This window comes from Leptosomus discolor, chromosome 19, assembly GCF_034619465.1.
Source record: "Leptosomus discolor isolate bLepDis1 chromosome 19, bLepDis1.hap2, whole genome shotgun sequence".
In the NCBI taxonomy this organism is placed as follows: domain Eukaryota; kingdom Metazoa; phylum Chordata; class Aves; order Leptosomiformes; family Leptosomidae; genus Leptosomus; species Leptosomus discolor.
In genome coordinates, this window is record NC_141409.1 from 11867401 (window position 1) to 11882984 (window position 15584).

The 15584-nt window shown below is 40.0% G+C and overlaps 1 protein-coding gene across 1 annotated transcript in view; it reads left to right on the forward strand.

Moving 5' to 3' along the window:
* Nucleotides 1-3036: 3036 nt before the first annotated feature.
* Nucleotides 3037-15584, forward strand: part of CNTRL (centriolin) — a 33729-nt gene continuing 21181 nt past the window's right edge. Inside the window, exons 1-11 of the mRNA XM_086475908.1 lie at nt 3037-3259; nt 3692-3825; nt 4371-4501; nt 5827-5968; nt 6802-6988; nt 7087-7280; nt 9032-9151; nt 10019-10244; nt 10729-10838; nt 11995-12189; nt 14774-14927. Coding sequence (XP_086332034.1) covers nt 3037-3259; nt 3692-3825; nt 4371-4501; nt 5827-5968; nt 6802-6988; nt 7087-7280; nt 9032-9151; nt 10019-10244; nt 10729-10838; nt 11995-12189; nt 14774-14927 — 1816 coding nt within the window. The remainder of the gene's footprint in view (nt 3260-3691; nt 3826-4370; nt 4502-5826; nt 5969-6801; nt 6989-7086; nt 7281-9031; nt 9152-10018; nt 10245-10728; nt 10839-11994; nt 12190-14773; nt 14928-15584) is intronic.

The following is a 15584-nucleotide window of genomic DNA, read 5'->3' on the forward strand; positions in this document are numbered from 1 at the left end:
TTGCATCTGAAGGAAATAAAGCATTTGAATTATATCAAACATAATTCACTGATACGTTTAAACTAGAAGTTTCAATTTTTTTTTGTTTTAAAATAACTCTTCACTTGCAAGTTTCTATTAGCCATTTGTATTCCTGATGCTGCCAACTGACTGAGTACTTCCATTACAAATGAAACTGCGATATGAAAACACGAGGGCACAATACATCTCTAACATGTACTATTTTAAACAGGATTTGCAAAAAAAAGTTGGTGACAAAACCTCTGCGTGCCCGATATCTAAGCATAGGACCTCAACAAATAAGTTTATGTAACGTTAAACTGAAGTTGTGCAAGACTTCTGAAGTTTGAACAAATACTGCAGCCAACCTTTACGGGAAAGACATTTACTAAACTATTCCTGATCAATATAAAACTAAATTACAAGGCAGCCAGCTTGGGCTTCTCAACAGATGTAATAAACTACAATGGAAGCAAGAATACATAGAATAAAATCTTATCAAATGTACAGTGCTTAATATTATCAAAAAATATGACCCAAATACATATTACTAAATACCAATGAGAAATCACAGCTAAGTTTAAGCAGGTGATATGTGAACATAAGGAGCAAACAGCGAAGAACATTGGAAAGCACTTTTGAAAGTCTAACACTATTCCAAAACAAAGCTTTTTAAAACCCAATTATGCCTTGTCCCTACACTCTTTTTCAGATCCAGCCTACAGATTTTTCAACCCCACATCTCACACCCAGGTGTACAGAGCCCAAAACCATTACATGAGATTTATTTAAACACCTCTGTGGAAACAGTGGCAGTTTAGGCCTACTGCATGGAGCTTATCACCATCACATGCAGTATGTAGCACATATTTCCCATACCACACACAACATTCCAGAGTACACGTCATACATACGTACAGATACCAAGCACAGACACCCACAAAAAAGAAAAAAAACAACAACAAAAGCCCGCCATCACCAGAGCAGGCTTTGCTCTTCATACAGCGACTGAGGCTTTAACCAGAACTAAACCTCTCAGAACCGACCCTCCCACAGCTGAGGGCCGCCGCTCCTGCTGCCCAGCCCTGAGGTACAGCGCCACTGGCGGCGGGAAAAGCAGCGCATGCGCCGCAAGGGCCGCCACCGGCGGGAAAGCTGCGCTGGGGAGGGGCGTGGCTTCGCGAGGGTCTGCCCCGCCCCTCCCTCGACTCCCCTCACCCGCCGGCGGCCAACAATCAGACAAAATGGCGTCGGGTCAGCTCCTCACGCCGGGCTCTTAAAGGAGCCGCAGCACCTCGGGCCTGGCGGTTGGTGGAGACGACGATCGCTCGGCGGAAGAAGAGAGGCGGGAGAGAGGTGTGTTGAGAGCCAGTGCCTTCACTTGGGGTGGTCCGGAGGCCGCCCTGCCCGCCACTGCCCCGGCGGCGAGCGGTGAAACGGCGTTACCATGTCAACGCAGGTAATCAAAGGGGAGGCCTGAGGGGAACCGCCCTCGGCGGGAACCGGGATCCCCCTTCGGCGAGCATCGCCGCTCCCCCGCCGCCTCACAGCGGGCTGAGGGCGCGGCGCGGCCCCGCAGCGCGGCCCGGTGGAGGGGAGCTCCGCCCGGGGCTCAGCCGGCTCCGCGCTGGGTGGTCGCCATCCAGGCAGGTGCGGGCCGGCCGCGGCGGGAGGGCGGGGAGAGGCCGGGGCCCGGCTGGGTGCGTTAACCGGGGAGGTGGCGGCGGGAGCTGGCGGTACCGGGGGCCCGTCTGCTCCCCGCCGGGGCGCGGGGTACGCCCAGGGGTCACCTCCGCGGCCAGGTCGGCTCAACGCTCCCCCCTTCCCCGCCTGTTCTAACGCGATTTTTCTTGTGGTTTTCATTGCAAAAGCACGATCCGTTCTCAAGAAAACGCATTAAAATGGCTAATTGCTCTCCTTAAAACACGAAGAAACTCCTCAGAGTAGCTTTTCACTAGCTCACCGTCATCTTCCTCCCTCTCCTGCCCCTTCCAGTCTCACTTCCCTGGCCCTGAATGAGTTGTGCCTCCAAGTATTGAAGAGTGGCTCTTTCCTTCTTTCTTTTTGAAGATTCAGGGGAAAAAAAATCCATTTTAATGAAGAAAATCTCAAGACACAATGTAATCACTCATATAGCTCAAACTTCCCTCAAAAGCATACATTTCTATCTTAAATAATACCTTAAAATGTGCTTCTTGATTACTGGGGCTAGGTTTTAGTATAGAGCTGTCCTTTGAAGATGGTTGCTACGAGGGCTTTGACACACAGAATGCGTACATGACTCTTTCTACCCTTACCCCTAGGGAAATACATTTGTCATGGGGGGAAGTTTCTGTTAACATTCTCTGGAATTTCCCAGGCAGACACGGAATAACTTATTTGCAGAAAGGGGAACACTGAAGGACTGCCAGTGCTAGACTGATTTTAATAATTTTTTTTTTTCTCTGTTGCCTTTTCTTGCTTGTATTTGCTTTTCTAGCTCCAAAGTGGGTGATTTCTAGCTTTGATAGAAAACAGTTGGGATCCGAGTCCTCTCTTTCTGTCCTCTGCCAACTATGAGTTGAGAGTTTCTCCAGACCTGACAGATTTTGTGTAAACCATTAATTGCAGGACAGTTACCAAGATGAGTCGCAAAACAGAAAGCGGTTCAGCCATTTCCTAATGTGTTTGTTGTGGAACGGTGTAAGTAAACATCATTCCTCTGATGTGTGCTAGCCCGTGAAAACTGGAAGCTGTCACCCATTGGAAAATTGGCTTGGATGTGGTGTTTTGGCAACATATCCTTGTTGGAACTACTTTCTTACGCTAAAAAGACAATTTTTCAAGTATCACCTCTGTGGTGTCCCAAACTGTCTCATCTGAAGTGATAAATTGTGTCAAGCACATGGATACGGAGACAAGAAGCACCTAACATCCTTAAACCACATGCTTCTGCAGCACCTTTGTTGGCATGCACGCCATTAAGATTCATGTACAGACTGATGTTTATTTCTGTTCTTCCAGGTATTGGTCACATGATATTCTGCATTCTTGGCAATGAAGAAAGGCTCCGTAAGAAAAGCATTATGTAGAAGAACACAGATGTCAGCTTCTCGGACGCCTAGTCCAGTGTCTCCTGTCAGTTCAAGTACCAGATTGCCCTCTCCTCTTAGCCAACAGACATCTCCATCTGCTTGCAAAAGCATGGAGCGGAGACACCAACAACTTGATGTTACAGCAGAAAATGTAGACGCTGCTTTCCAGTGTACGTTTCATAAAGGTATTGTATAAATAACTGCTGGTATAAAAGCACATCCTAAAAGCATAAAAAGCCACTGTTCTGTGAACTGTATGATTAAAGATGTAGGTTCTGTTGGGAAGAACCCTGAAAAATTTGCTTTCCTCTTTTGGTACTCAAATGTGGAAATTACAGTAATGAAAGCTGTTTAGAATAATGAGGCTTTCGCTGCTTATGTCCTGTGCCGGGGGGAAGACTGGCAAAGGGAGATGCACACTGTGCCTTTTTCAAAAGGCTGTACCCGCTCGCTCTAACATGTCACTTCCTCTGAATGCTTCTGCTGTGCTGTTTCTTCTCATCCCCGAGGGGGGATAATTTTCAATGTTCTCTCCAGTATTCAGTGTGAACTAAAAACTAATATAAAAATCACCAATTCTTTCATTACCGAAGGTAGTTTCTCTTTCTTTATTTCAGATGAAAATGGTATTAGTCCAGGAGTTAGGTACATTACCGAACCCCTTATAAAAGGGCTGTCAAAACAAGAAAATTTGGCATGGATAAGCTCATTGAATCTTTCTTCCCCAAAGGATGGGGACAAGAAATTTAAGGTAAGTTACTGAAAACACCTGGTAATTAAAGTTAAAAATTAATTTTGATTTATTTTTTAGTAAAGGTCTAATTTTAAGTGGGTGTAAACAGCTATATCCTAATTCTGTTAGCCTAGTTCTACAAACAGCTTCTGCTAAAAAGAAAAAAAAGATCAAACAACTGTCAGTGGAGGATTGTGTAAAAGAAAAAATTTTTGCTCAGAATGAAGTTTAGAATGCCGTCCATTTGTGTAATTTTTTAGCTTTTGGATTGGGCTGGTTTGGGTTTTTATTTTCTTTTTTTTAATGGCAAGTTCCCTTTTGTGTAGATGAGACTGGTCCACTGTAAATATAAATTCTAGTTTTCCTCTTCCAACGCTATAGAAGACTGTACCTAAAGCAGGGTTTTAGAGTGCAGCAGTGAAACTGTGACTAATAAAATGTTAGAATAATTTGTATTTTTTAACATATAGGGAGTTGCTAAGAATAGAACTTTGCCTTTCTCTTAAAAAAAAAAAAAACAAACCCAAGCTGCAGCGCTAAGGGATTAATTTTCTGTTCTTTAGTACATAGAAAATTTGGAAAAGTGCTCTAAACTAGAGACACTAAATCTTAGTAACAACCAAATAGAGAAGATTGAGAAGTTGGATAAACTGATGAAGTTGCGTGAGCTCAATTTGTCTTGCAACAAAATCAGGTAAGCAGAAACACTAACGGTTTGGTAAGCCCAGACAAAATGAAGCTACATCCTCTTGTAGTTCAAGGGAGTTCTCTCACAGGTGTGAGCAGTGAAGGTGAATTTCCCATCAGTTGTATATCAAGACTAACAGGCTTTGGTGAGATCTTCTTAAAAAGCACAAGGTATTACAAGGATAAATCGTTCTGGAAGGTGCTGGTAGCATACCGTGGCTGCAGTTAAACTTGTTTTTCTAGGGAACAAAGCCAGAAATGCAAGTTTCTAGATATCATAATGAAGAGTGTACCATAACCCAATTAAATGCATTCAAAACGTAATTAAATTTTTACTGCATATTATCACAGGTAATACAACGAGTTTTCTTTGGGTGGAAGAAGCTGAATGGGCTTCGTCAGTCAGGCCATAAACTCACTAAGTTGCTTTTTCACTGTCCCTGTTTTGAGAGTCTGGTATCTTGTCCGAGTCCTATAAAAATGTTGAAGGGTAATGGTGCACGCAATGACAGGATTGTTTCCTTTAATTTTTCTGTTGGTGAATTACAGTCTTTACACAAGACTGACTGCAGCAGACAAGCTGCAGTTTCAGCAGGGAAGTTAACAATAGGAAGTGAGCAAGACACTAGTGTTTCTACATGCGGCATTCACACAACTTCCTCTCAACAGAACTGAAAAGGTCCGAGTAGCTTTTATCTACTGCTGTGTGGTTTCAGACTTCAGTTATGTACACTTGGTGTATACTAAAAAAGTAGGACGGTCACAAGAGCACGTTCTACTGTACTTTGCTACAATACTTATATCTTTAGTATACTTGGGCATTTATCTAAAACCTAGCATGTTTTCCTCATTAGCTATTTAGTGTTTTAAGGAAAATACCAAAAAATGTCATTCTGAATGCTTCCAGTTCAGAGATTATCCTTCCTTTGTATGGTAAAAAAAAACCCAAAACATCTTTATTTTGTTTCATCTGTGTCCTATAACGTTCTCAGGAGAAAAAAAAAAATAAATTATATATTAAAATGAAATTACCACTCATTAAATAATTTTAATACTAAAATGAAGATATGTAAAAGAAAAGGTTTTGCCACAGAGAGCAAGAAAGTCTTGCTGTGATTTTTTTTTTTTCCTTGTCTTAATGTAGTACTTGGAAGTAAGATGGTGTAATAATGTAATTTGAATTGAGTCCATGGCAGTAAACAACTGATTTTGCTTATCTCTGGGATGATAGTTATTTGAGACAGATTTTGCTGTAGTTTATCCATAATGCCTCAGTTACACTGTAAATGTGCTACGGTTCCTGATAAGTTGCATTTTTCTTCTTATTTTCAGTAAAATTGAAGGTATAGAACATATGCAGAATCTACAAAAGCTGAACCTTGCAGGGAATGAGATTGAGCATATTCCTGTGTGGGTAGGGAAGAAACTGAGATCCCTGCGCATCCTTAATTTGAAACAGAATAAAGTATCGTCAGTAAGTGATTACAGTTAGGCACAATAATTGTTCAGAATCTTTTTGTGAACTGGTATATTTGCGTTGATTGACTTACTCTGAGTGTCTTTCCACAAAGTCTGTTGTGAAATACAGCTGTTGTGAGCCTAGTGAAGTTGTTTATCAGGAAAGCCTCTCCTTTTGTCCCAGGTATTCAAAGCATGAACCTACATTATGTTGTTCAGAAAAGCGCAACTTTCTGGAAACTCAGGAAAAACTTGGTGAAAATGTGAAGACTTTTGCATGTTGTTGGTGGTGTCCCTTACGATAAGTTAATGATACGGTTTTGGAGACCTGTAAATAATCTGTTTGCTTATATTTTGTATTTAGGACATGACTAGATTTACTTCTGTGGTCCAGGCTAATTTCCACATTTTGCAGCTACAAAAGGGTAGAGATCACTTAATGCAATTCCTGGAGGAGTCATGCTACTTGGGAGCAGAGATGAGCCAGCTTGCTTTGAGTACTAGTCATGATAAAAGCTCCCTTTTCTTCCAAGTCTGGGGGAATGGAAGTTTATGTATATCCATAGGCCTTGTTATCTTGAAATTTCCAAGGTCAAGCATGATGAAATTTGCCTTCTTTGCAGTCATCTTTTTTCATAGAAGAAACAATTTGATTTTAGGCAGTTACTTTAGTCGTAATACTGTGTCTTTTGGTAGGTTTTTAGAGATTCTGCTTTAGCATAAACGTTAAAATAGATCCTTTGAGATGGACCTAACATAAGACGTTCTATACAATCAGAAGTTCAGTAATGGGAGTTTAATTGTTCTTGGAAGGATGTTTAATCATTGTTCCATTTATCGTTGATTTAGCTCCATGATATAGCTAAACTAAAGCCTCTACAAGATCTGACTTCTTTATTCCTTGCTGGTAATCCCGTGGTAAGTCTGCCTCACTACCGCTTGTACACCGTATTCCACTTGCGAGCGCTGGAGAACTTGGACGGACAGCCTGTGACCAATCGTGACAGGCAGGAAGCTCTGGAGAGGTTTAATTTAGGTAATAGTGATACGTTAGAACTATAGTGAATGACACCAACTTGAAGTTTAGATGGAAAAGATTTTCTATTTGAATGTTTTTGTTACTTTGTTTTTCAGAAGAGATAGAAAAGTTAGAAAAAGAGTTGGAGAACACGGTAAAGGAGGTGGAGAACCTTAAACTTAACCAGTGCAAAATGCTTGAGCAGCTTCGTCATCAAGATGAGGTCAATAAATCATTAAAAGAAAAGACATTGCAACAGAAACAAAGCTATGAAGACCTACAAGGGTACCTGGACACCAAAAATGAATTGGTAAGATAATCACTTGCACTAAGTAAATATTTGGAATAGTTTTGTTATCAGAAATAGAGTTGTCAATGTGAGAGTTCAAAGGGCTGGAGATTTATGTTTAAAATTAAGAAACGCAAAGTTTAGGCACTTCAACTTTTAGATTAGTCCTTGACCAGTTCTTCAATATTCTTTCTGTGGAAAAAGTAAGTATATTGAGCCAGCAATCAGTATCGCTCTTGTAATTTATAGTTCATAGTAACTTATTTGTTTGTCTCTAGTAACTTGTTTGTTTAAAATTCTGTCAGTTGATGAAAGGTTAAGTGTCCTCTAGCTGCTAAACTGCTGATGTACTGAGTCTCCAGTGTTGTTTGGACTTTAAAGTGCTGCTGCAATAAGGGAGAAGATTAAATGCTTTTACAAAAACACGGTGTGCATACAAGTTGTATGTCAGTGATACACCTTGGTTATTATTTTGGGTAATATCCATTAGTTTACTTGTACTTTATTGACATCCTCCTAAAATCCTAGCTTCGACAAGTATCTTTCATTGGTAGCTCTAAAATGCAAGAAAAGTCCTACTGACTTGAGAGTGCTTGGTTGTGAATGACCTGATGGGAACTTAATGTATGGCTTTGGTCTTACTTGTCTAAAACTTTATCCTCCAGAATCTCTCTGTAGCTGTTTCATCTGGGAACACACACACTAACCAGCAGCCTGTTTTTGAAATGTAGCTTTCAGTATAGTGAGATTTAGCAGCGTATATTTTGCAACTTAACCACTCTTATCCTTTGGATGACAAACTTCGCTTGCTTCTTTCTTCCTTTAGCTGGTGTGTTGGTTTGTCACAGTTCCCTTTCCGCAGAGCCTTTATTCCTCACTAAAGGTAGCCCCACTGTGCTCCTGGGTTGCATGGTTTCTTTTATTTCTAGGATTTATTTGCATGTTTATTGAAGTAGGAACATTTTGTATGAAGTGTTTCAGTGATGCTGTGTATTCACTGTGGGTTTTGGATACAATTTTTCTTGATTTTGGTGGTGTTTTTTTTTTTTTTAAATTTTCTCTGAAACACAGTTAATTTTTGCTTGACATACTGGTTTAAAAAATCTTTCTTTAAGCCTTTCCTTTATTCCAGTCTGTTCTATTTCTTTTCCTCTGTTAGTCCTGCTTTCCACTGTCTGTTGGAGTTTTGCTGCATGTTCTCCCTCAGGTATTCAGTGTGAAAAGTTGATTTAAAAAGAAGTCACATGATGGACCTTTATTTAAAAACAAAAAACCCAAACCACCTCAAAACCAAACTAGCACAATGTTAAGCTAAAATGGAATGCATAGGCTCTATATACTTGAAATTGAGATATTTTATTTCTTCTACAGACAATGAGTGTTAACAGTTCTCACTGCTCGTTAGTAGCAGTACATACACTCATTATTTGGCATAGGTTTTGCTAAAGGATTGTACCCAAATTATTTTTTATCCTAAGTTAGTGACGAGTTTATTTTCAAACTTTTGGATGTAAACTTAAAAGGCCTTTCATGTGATCATTTGTGTTCTATTAATTGTGGGGTTCTTGTCTGCTCTTAGTTGTCATATTGTACCTTGTAATAAAGTTGCACTTTGTGATAATTCTTGATCCAAAAAACACCACCTTAACTTTTTCTGATGTGAGCTCTGTTTCAAAGTTAATGTCTTTGCCTTGCTCTCTACTGAACTGAGATGCATGTGATCATGATGACGCTCGAATGAACGCACTTCACTTTGTGTACTGGTTTATCAGTTAAAGCAGAAGACAGTGGAGCTGACCCGAGCTTGCCAGAAGCAGTATGAGCTGGAGCAGGAACTGGCGTTTTATAAGATTGATGCAAAATTTGAGCCGTTAAATTATTTTCCATCAGAGGTAATAATTTTAAAATAATGGATCTTTTCATTGCTGTTTCTCTTGCTTTTCATCTTGGAAAATAGAAAACTTGATAGTTTCTCTGTAAGTGTAATAAATAGTGCTTTATTAAGAGGTTTTAGTTATGAAATGTAACTTATGATTTTAAAATGAAATTTTTATAAGATTTGAATTAAACTGAGTCTGAGTGACGTGTGTTGGATATTAGAATACATACCTATACACATATGTTTTAGCTAAGCAGAGTCAGTGAACAAACATTTCATTCCTATTATTAGCCAAACAAATGACAGTCTTTTCTTCTAGCTTGATTTCGGAGTCCCTTTCACTTGGAGAAATTCCACAAGCCAGAATGGTCTGGAGTTAAATTTTTTTTAGAATATTAGAATTTCTGTCCTTTTTCTGTTGTTTTTTTTCTCCTAGTAGAGCTAACCTCTGTCATACTTGCAAAAAAAATGGTAGAGATGCCTGACTGAAAGGAGTCTGCACAAGAAATGTAAAGATCAGTAGTTATTAACTCTGCATGATTTTTTAAGTTTACGTTTAAGTGCAACAATGTAATGGACTAAGTATAATCTGTTACCCTTAAGTGTAAGGTACTAAGAAAAATTCCTCTAGTTAAATATCCACTTGAATTACCCATTTGCAACAAACTGATCCTACCCCAGTTGGGTTTATTTGTTTTTAATTCCATTATAAAATAACAACCATGTTCAAGGCCAAACAAGTTAAAGGTAGTCTGCTTTCTTCTAATTATTCTAACTTCAAATTGCTTTTCCTTTATATGCTTGTTAAGAGAATTAAATGTACAAACTGCAGACATCCTTCTGAGGTAGACATAAAGACATATTGATTCGTACATTTCAGGACGTCGAACTTGATAATGTACCTGGTGAAAGCCCCTACATTGGTAAGGCCAGGTATAAAAGAAATATGTTTATAAGAGAAGGCTACATTGCTAACAAAGCTCAGCAGGTGGAGATTGGTAAGATGCAACTAGATGAAGATGACTTCGGTAGGAAACCCCAGCTGAAATTACAGCTCCAAGCTCTAGATGAACTACTAGAGGGTAAAGAAAAAAAGATTAATTCAGGTAAAATCTTAATTTTTATCAACTAAAAAATAAAATATGTGTCATAATGTAGTTTATTCCACTGATTAAATGCTTGGTGTGTATTTGATATAAGAATAGCTATAAGTAGTGTGTCAAAGGCTGTCAGTGCTGTGACTTCTCAACACTGTACTTAATGCGTTTTGGGTCAAAACTGTTAACATTTCTTTTTGCTAGTATTTAGACATAACTCAGGATGAAAGGATTAAGTGTTATTGAAAAGAGAATGCTAGGGAAGTTTCATATGTGATGCATTAATTTTATTGTATAGGGCTTGTTAAAAAAACTTTAGACATACATTCTGGCTTCTCAAAATGTATCAACTTTGATTATCATTGTTTTAAGAAAATGCATTGTGATTAATGTGCCAACAGAAAACATGCGTGTCGATGTTACACAGAATATTCTAATGTATTTTGTGGGTTTGTGAGTGTGGTGATGTGTTTTGGGTTTTTTTTGTCTGCAGCACAAAGGAGATTAGAAGAACTGCAAAGTGCAATAGAAAATGCAGAGCAACAAGTTTTGAAAGTAACAGGGGAACTGCAACAACTGGAGGATGCGCTGGCTCAGAAAAAAGTATGCAAAGAAGTTGCTACGTGGATAGCAAGGGAAAGCATTCAAAGCAATGTTGATGTAGAAAATATAACTGTTTTTCTCCCCATTCTGTTTTTAAAGGGGTCACTGTACATCTGTAAATCCATTTGTCATGCATAAGAAAACTTAGAGGTTTTAGATAGCTTGTTTATAAATAAGCTGTCAGAGTCGTAGTACAATTAATTGCATCTAAACGTGTTCCATGGGATGCTGCTGCTGATTGTTAACTTTCCCCGGAAGGCTTTGGAAGAACATCAGTACAGCTTTGAGTACTGCAGTAGGGGACAGTCAGGGCTCACTGCGTTATGCAGCAGGAGACTCGGATTTGAATTTTATCATTTCTGCCCAGTTCCAGTGACCATAAGCTCGTAGCTCCTTAAAGGCTTCATAGAGCAGAAAGTAACAGAGTGATGGGACACCATCATAAGCAGTGCTGGTGACATGACATACGTGTTCACGAGAAAGGAAGTTTCACCTGAACCTCTCAATATAATTGTAGGGATTGGGTATGTTCTGACTTATCGTAAAAGGCCTTTTCAGGAAGGACTGTTACTGTGTAGGTTCAGTTGTGCAGCTAATAATAAACAATGTAGCTACATAATTGGCAGCAAGAATTAATTTTAAAACATTTATAAGCATTAAACTAAAATTGAATCTTCCGTTTCTTCAACAACTATCGTGATTTCTTGCTATCTTTAGTCTTTAAACTTGATTTAAAATCAGTGACCAGGATCTTCCCTATTTTAACTTAAGAAGTCATAGCTGTGGGAGGGGAGAAAGAGACATCCCAGGTAGTCTTTTTAAGACTGCAGGAAGGAATTATATAAGAGACTTTTGAAATCTTGTTTGAAAACAAACACTTTAGAATGATGGTCAAAACAAGGGTTCTGGTGTATCCTGGTACGGTAGACTAACACCATGAAACTTCTAGTTGCCATAAGCAGACTGTCTGTCTATTTTCTCTTTTTGAGAAAATCCTGAGGTTTTGTTAATCTGAAGAAGATAAAGACGATTCAAACCCATGAATGGATCATTTTTAGGCAACCTCTTAGGCTAAACTAGCAGTCTGATTTAACTTTTAAAAATGTTCTTGTATTCCCAATTAAACTGTTTTACCCACTCTCCTAATGATCTCCAGGTCTCACAGGCCAACAGGGAAGGTCTTGAACAGCAATTGAGTGAAAAGATACAAATCCTGCATCAGCTGCACAAGGAGGCTTTGGAACTGGAAAAACAAATGGAGAAACAGAAAAGAGAAATAGGGAAAAAGCAGAAGGAGCTTGAAGACCTGCAGAGTTCGCTTGCATCTGTAAATCCTGAAGATCCAAGACATGTAAGTAAAGCTGAAATCTTAAATTTTCATGTACTGCGTATCTTCATGTACTGAAAAATGTAGTAAAGGCTGCTCTAACAGATTACCATTCAGTTGTGCCTGTTTCATGAAATATATATATTCTTTTGCTATTTATCAGTTTCGTTAGCTGTTATTATTTGAAAAACATACAACTCACAATTAAAAAAAAAATATTTAAAGAAAACCCAAACCAAAAAACCCAAACAAAATCCCAACTCTGGTAATTGGGCAACTAATTTTCAGTGCAGTTGCTGTACAGCACGTTAGGAACCAGGTCTTTATGGTTTGCCAGAACATGCCGTATGCAGAGCCTTGGAGACAATTCCTGTGTAAGAAACCCTTAATGCATCTTTTTGTAGAATCTGGCCTTAAAGATTTTTAAAAGTCCTGTGTAACTGCTGCAGGCCTATAGCTGAGGTCCTGCTTTGTCAGAGCTCTTGTGTTGGCACAAAGGTCTGTTTGCAAGAGGTGGGTGTAGAAAAACTGGAGTAGCAGGCGAGCTGACCTGGCCGAAGTGGGGACAGCTCATATCGGTGTGCCAGCCCATGAGCTGTGGGCAGCCAAAGGCGGCGGCAGCTTTGGCTTTACGCAGTAGTCGGGCATCCTAAAACTAGAATCCGTTTTCAATAGATAGTCCTAATTCTGAAAAGATTCGTACTGCCTTTTTGGTAGAAAAGAAGATTCGTACTGCCTTTTTGGTAGAGACTAATGCTCTTTCTCTGCTGTCCCGTAGTCCTGTCAATACTGATAGATTCAACAAGGCCTTGGAGGTCCTGTGTTATGGGGTTGGGGCGAAGCGGGATGTGCCGGGAAGCTCTCGCTTGAGCATCTCCTTTTTTGACCTCCAGGGAAGCAAATTCTTTATTTCCGAGTTGACTGTGTTCAGATACAGCAAATATTTATAGACATTTTAAACCAAACGAAATTACTTTTTTAATAGCGCTTTTAAAAAGCTTGTGTCTTTAAATGAGAGCTTTTCAGGCCGGCTCGGCGCTTTTAAGCATGCAAAGACTGTGCTTGCGACCTGTTTTCACCCGAGGCCTGCAAACACTTTTAAAAAATGCCTTTTTTTTTTTTTTTTTTTTTAATTTTTTTCCTGGCAGCGGCGGAGGAGCAGCAGGGCCGTGTGCCTGCCGGGCTCCCCGCCAGCCCCCGCCGGCGCCGCCCGGCCCTTCCCGGGGCCGCCCTCGCTCCGAGCCGCGGCCCAGGAAGCGCCGGCCGGGGCCATCGGCCGGGGCCATCGCCCGGGGAGCCCCGGCCCTGCCCCCTCCGGGGCTGCTGCGGCCACAGCCGCCTTCCGAGACGACGGGAGACACCCCCCCCCCTCCCCAACTGCTTTCTGTGCTGAAGAGCTCGGTTCTTTAGTCCAATGACTTCTAGATCGGGGGTGGGGCGTTTTGCAAACGGTCCCGCCGGAAGAAAAGACAAAGGCAAAGCTGTAAGTGTTGGGTTTTGTCACCGGCGCTCTCGCCGGGACTCTCGGCAGCTGCAGTCAAGTGACTCAGCAGCAGCAGCGCCTCTGCTTGGGTTTTACTTGTGGAAATTTCATTTGGGAAAGCCAGACGGCAGTTTGTCTTTAACAAGGTGATGAGTTGAATTGTACTAACGTGAATGTTAAAAATAACTTCCGGTTTAAAACTTACCGAGAAGCGCGGGAAGCTGGTTCTAACCGTTACTTTTGTCACAGAAGCAACTTCAGAAGTGATTTTTCTGAGAACTTGTGTTTAAAGTTTCTACTGCTAGCTGGATTTTGCTTTCTGAGTAGTAAGAAAACGGTGCAGTTTATCATCACAGTAGAATTCTCTATTTTTCCAAGTTTTCTGCCATTTGAGACGCTTGATTAATTTCATACCAGAGAAAGAGAGCACTATGTTTGTTGATAACCAAGTTTTGTATACAGCTGAAACTGTACCTGCAGCTCACAGACTTTGGTCAGGACTTCAGGCATTTGTTGTGAATTTAGATGATTCAGCTAAATTCATAACAAATGCCTGAAGTCCTGACCAAAGTCTGTGAGCTGCAGGTAACGGTGTATTTCCCAGAAATATTTAAAAATAAATAAATATTCTGCTTTAAGTAAATCTTGGCTATAAAGTTGGCTTGACTTGCTGGTTGTTCAGAGTCTTTTCCTTAAGGTGGTGACCTGACATGTTCTAAAGCATCAGATGCTGTGAAGGCAATGCAGGATGACAGGATGAAAGCTTCTGTAGAAATCATGTTTGTTCTTGACTGAAAGAAGAAATGGTATAACAAAAAGTAAAGGCAGGAAGAAAAGTAGTAGCCATGAGTAATAATTTATAAATGCAGGCCTTATTCAGCGTGCCTGGGCAAGGGAGAGATTGCTAACAATGCTGTTAGTCACGCAGATTGCTTGTCTATCTGGGATTCTTTGTGGGGCAGTAATGAGGAAAGAAAAAAACAACCAAGCACCACAACAATTCCTGCACTTGTGGCTTTTACTGCTGGTAGTAAGGCACTGCAGAACTGAGCTCAAATACTGATTTGACTTTTTAAGTCTATATTGATGTTGTCCCACTTTACCTTTCCAACTGTTAATTTACAGGCTCACATGAAAGCTCAAAAAGTGAGTAAAGAACAGCAGTTTGATGTGATGAACAAACATTACAAACAGCTTGAGAGTCGCCTGGATGAAATGCTCTCTAGGATTGCGAAGGAAACTGAGGAAATCAAGGACTTGGAGCAACAGCTCACTGATGGTAAAGTTTTCTTTTTGCCTTACAGTATTTCTTGGATTTAGGATAATGTGACAATTGAGTTGAGGATTCAGTTGTGTTTATCTTTGCTTAAATGAAATACTGAATGTGTAGGAAAAGGTTGAAAAACTATCCTTAACTGGTCTAAAAGGAGACTTTAGGTAAATTTGTCTTTAGTTAATGTTCAACTCCCCTGTATATGGTTGAGGAAGGTAGTTTACAGTGGGGTTTTTTGGTTGGTTGGTTTGTTTTTTTCTTAAAGTGGGGGGTAAGTTTTGGAAACTTAAAGTCAATGAGCTACATTTATGTTTATGCTTACTATACACCTAGTCTATGTGAAAGTAAATACTCCAGAAAAGAATATGAATAGAAAAACAGAAACAAAATTGATTTAGGTGTAAAGGTAGCGAATGTTATCTTAGATTGGGGGCAGGAATGCACAAAGAACTGCAGTTTCTTTTTAACTCTTCCAGTGGTCAGGTCATATGGAAACAGGGGAACTCCTAGCCTGTAAAACACAGCCGAGTCGTTTTCTGGCTGAGTTCTAGTTACTTGTTGTTACTGTGTATTCCAATAGGTGAACATCTCAAAGAAGATTAGGAAAGGCAGTTTTGTTTGTTTTGTACATAAGTGTGGTTTCTTAACTATCTTAAATTTGTT